General features: G+C 48.8%; 1 protein-coding gene across 1 annotated transcript; it reads left to right on the top strand.

Annotated features, from left to right (window-relative positions):
- Positions 1-4: 4 nt before the first annotated feature.
- LOC112966517 (D(1)-like dopamine receptor) lies at positions 5-1,324 on the top strand (the record flags this gene model as incomplete). Its single annotated transcript, XM_026066704.1, has 1 exon — positions 5-1,324. A coding segment is annotated over one exon (1,320 nt), but the record flags the coding sequence as incomplete, so codon positions are not given.
- Between the last annotated feature and the right edge of the window lie 2,904 nt (positions 1,325-4,228).

The following is a 4,228-nucleotide window of genomic DNA, read 5'->3' as shown; positions in this document are numbered from 1 at the left end:
GGGGTGCCTGCTGGGCGCCCTGGTGCTGGGCACGGTGCTGGGCAACGCGCTGGTGTGCCTGGCCGTGCTGCGCTTCCGCCACCTGCGCGCCAAGGTCACCAACTGGTTCGTGCTGTCGCTGGCCGTCTCCGACCTGTGCGTGGCCCTGCTGGTGATGCCCTGGAAGGCGGTCACCGAGGTGGCCGGCGGCTCGTGGCTCTTCGGCAGCCGCTTTTGCGACACCTGGGTGGCCTTCGACATCATGTGCTCCACCGCCTCCATCCTCCACCTCTGCATCATCAGCCTGGACCGCTACTGGGCCATCGCCAGCCCCTTTCGCTACGAGCGTAGGATGACGCAGCGCCTGGCCTGCGCCATGATAGCCGTGGCCTGGGCCCTCTCCATCCTCATCTCCTTCATCCCGGTGCAGCTACACTGGCATAAAGCCCAGGACAGGAGGCCTCCGGGGTCCTGGCTGCCTGGGACGCCCCGCTGTGACGTCCGCCTGAACCGCACTTACGCCATCACCTCCTCCCTTATCAGCTTCTACATCCCCGTGGCCATCATGATCATCACCTATACCCGCATCTACCGAATCGCCCAGGCCCAGATCCGACGCATCTCCAGCCTCGAGCGAGCAGGGGGGCAATGCCCGGCTCTCGGCAAGGAGCCTGCCTCCTCCCTGCGGAGCTGCCTGCGCAAGGAGACCAAGGTGCTGCAGACCCTCTCCATCATCATGGGCGTCTTTGTTTGCTGCTGGCTGCCCTTCTTCCTGCTCAACTGCCTGCTGCCATTCTGCCAGCCTGCGCCGGAGAGGGGCCACGAAGGGCAGTCGCCCTGCATCAGCCAAACCGCCTTCAACATCTTCGTGTGGTTTGGCTGGGCCAACTCCTCCGTGAACCCGGTGATCTATGCTTTCAACGCGGACTTCAGGCGGGCGTTCAGCAGCCTGCTGGGCTGCCAGTGCTTCTGCTGTGGCACAGCCAGGTCTGCTGTGGAGAGGGTCAACTTCAGCAACGAGCTGGTGTCCTATCACCACGACACCACCTGTCAGAAGGACGGAGCTGCCTCATCCTCGGTGCCACCTGCTGCCGTGGCTGCCTGGGTGCAGCCCGTGCCCCGTGCCTCAAGCCTCCCGGGAGAAGGGAGCAGTGAGGAACTGCCTATGGAGAAGAGGCCTGTGACTCCTCATAGAGAGGCTGCTCCCAGCAGCAGCCCCAAGTGTCTTCCTGTGCCGGCCACTTTGCCGTTTGATTGTGAGGCAGAGATATCCCTGGAAACTATTACCCCCTTTACAGGGCTTGGTGGAGGTGAAAGACCCCGTCACCCTATTCCGGAGGGATAAGCGATGCCGTGTTCACACACAGCCGTCCCAGAGCAGGGAATTTGCTTGGCTTCCGCGTAGGATACTCCTGTCCCCCAGCAAACAGTGTCGCATGCTAGAGGGGTGAGAGCCTGCAGCTCTTACCCCGGGAAGGTGAGAAGCTTTTAATGTCTATTCCAAAAGTGTAGCAACAACATATTGACATCGTCCCACTGTCACCTTCACCCCTTGCTCTCGTTCACATTTCCCAGGCATTTGTTCACCCACCACTCTTCTAGCAACAACTTTTATGATTTTTTTTAAGAATGAATTAGATCAAAACAAAAACAGCCCACATAGTTTGAGACTCTGTAATATCAGCTCATGCAGATAAGTTAATCTTAGATTTTGCTACATTTCTAAAAAAACACATTTTTTCCTCATGGTTTCGCATCCTACAGTTGCACATTTCTGGTGTTAAAGCTCTGTGCTTGGTTTTAGATCTGTATTAATTTCAAAGCTGAGTGTCTAGATTTAAACCTCTGAATCAGTGATTAGTCTCTTAAAAATTGCTCAACTGAAACATCACCATCTTATTGTGAAGTCAAAGGCATGCTAAAAAAACTGGAAAAAACTAGTTGCTTTTATTTAGGGCCCCAGGCACAGTTTCAGGTGCCTAACTTTGGTATCCAGGTTTAATGATATTGACCTAGGATCTTCCTCATCTTCAAATGTTAGAAAATCTATTATTGCATTAAGTTGAGGTTACAGCAGTAGCTAAGCAGTATACAGCATCTAATAACTAACAATACAATTCCAGAGCAATTTAAGCTGCTATAAACTAAGACTGCTGCAATCTTTCCTTTCTCCTGCTAGTTTAGGTAGCTGATCCTTCCAGAAAGTAATCTGGTCAAAAAAACCCCAACCCAACAAAAAAGCCCTGGGTTATCTCTCTGAACCCATTCACTGCTTGGTCACAGGAATTCCAATGCTAGTAGATGGGAAGAGGTGGGACTGTGAGGATGAGGGCAGGTAGGGGGTGGCATTCAGGCTAATTTAAACTTCCTACGTCATCTGAGGAAAAAAGCTGGCAATCTTTCTTTGCAATACACTAGCTGTAATCTCATCTTCAGGCAGGAAAGGAAGCAAAATAAAATATGATACTAATGTGCATGAGCAGAAGGATGATCTGAAAGATGCATAAAATAATTCTCCTGATGTCATGTGCATTGGTAAAGCCTGAGGTGGAGCGCAGGGGCCAGTTGATGCCCCAGATCTCTAGAAAGACATGGGACAGCTGTGGACATACCAGAGAAGAGCTACAAGAACAACCAGCAACACAGGAAATGAACTACAACAAAAGGCAGAACAAAGTGTAGCTGGAGGGTTTAAAGGAGAGAAAATACAGAGGAACACAGCAGAACCTAAGGCAACACAGCAGCACCTCACTATCCTTCGCTTCCTTATCCATCGCTTTGGAGTTCTGCTGTTGATCATTTAATACTGTGCTCCACCAGCCACCATCGTTACCCCATTTTTCTGTCCTTCACCTGTGATTGAGTCGATTGGCCTTGATTCATTCAAAGGAAAATGATGACAATGATGAAAATGCAACAGTTCGGAAAGAGGCAGCAAGAACGCTTACACTGAAAGAGTTATCGTGGGCATTCAGTCTCATAGATGGTGCAGCTGAGATTTTTCAGGACAGTGATCCATTCTGGAAAGCCAGCTACTGAAAAGTATGGCTAAAGAAACAGCATTTCCTCCCAGAGATCCTGCTCTTGCCTCTCCATCCTCTGCCATATACACTGTCCCTGTGAATTTAAACTGTGTGTAGTTCTTAAGTTCCTGCACACATTCCCCCTCTATTGCATTAATTCATATGGGAAAATTGCTTTGCTGTCCATTGAATTGCCAACCATTGCACTTCTCAGAAATGCATCCTTGATGGATAGCGGAGTTGTGGCTGAAATCTGCTCTCCATGGCCAGGACTGTCAGGACAAGAAGCAATGGGCTTAACCGAAGTTAGAAAGACCAAGGTAAAACATTGGAAAAACTTTTTTTAAGAGTAAGAATAATTAAGCACTGCAATAGATTGCCTAGGGAGGTTACAAAGTCTCCATCAGAGAAAGTTTTTAAGAAGATATTACCAAACGTCTGTCAGAAATGACACAGACATTGTTAATCCTGTCTTGGGGCAGCGTAGAATGATCTGAGATCCTTTCTAGTCCTGCTTCACTGTGACAACATGATTCCTTAAGGCAGCATGGAGGTTAAGATGTTTGAACTTCTGTTTGCATGCGATCATCCTTAGCTATTCTCTTGAAGGCAAAAGGGCATACAGATAAGAACTTCAGGACCCCATTTGGATAGTTGCCTTTGTCTTAGTGATTATTCATTTTTGTTAGGCTTTAACAGCTATCGTTCAACATGCTTGATGTCTCACCTGGAGGGTAATCCTGAAATCAATTCACATATATAAGATCTATATTTTTCATTTGAATTCCCTTTGACAATTTTCTAGGCTTTGTTATTTGAAGCATACATGGATTCAGCTGCTAAAGTGTCCATATTAATCTGCTAGAGGATTTTCCTTGCTACATTTCTTTATTCTTGTACAAACTTGAAACTCCTATGGTAAGAGTGTCAGCATCTTATATTTCCTCCAAAAAGCCAAAATTATATCCTAGAGCTATAAAAGACATCTCATCTCACCCCCTCCTCCTCCACACTAAAACCCCTCCTGGGGAGATACTGACACACCGATAAAACACTCTGCTGAAGCGCAGCTCCCTCCTCGCTGCCTGCTGTACGCCGCTCTCTGTTGCAAGAGCTTCAGCTCACTCTGTCCGTCAGGGGTTACCTCCACCTGCCCACACACATCTTCATGCATGTGGGCAAGCAGCGTTCTGGCAGTCAAGGCCACGCAAAGTTATTACTCACAA

This window comes from Apteryx rowi, unplaced genomic scaffold (genome assembly GCF_003343035.1).
Source record: "Apteryx rowi isolate R43461 unplaced genomic scaffold, aptRow1 scaffold_246, whole genome shotgun sequence".
Lineage (NCBI taxonomy): Eukaryota > Metazoa > Chordata > Aves > Apterygiformes > Apterygidae > Apteryx > Apteryx rowi.
This window is presented reverse-complemented; position numbering and strand designations above follow the sequence as displayed.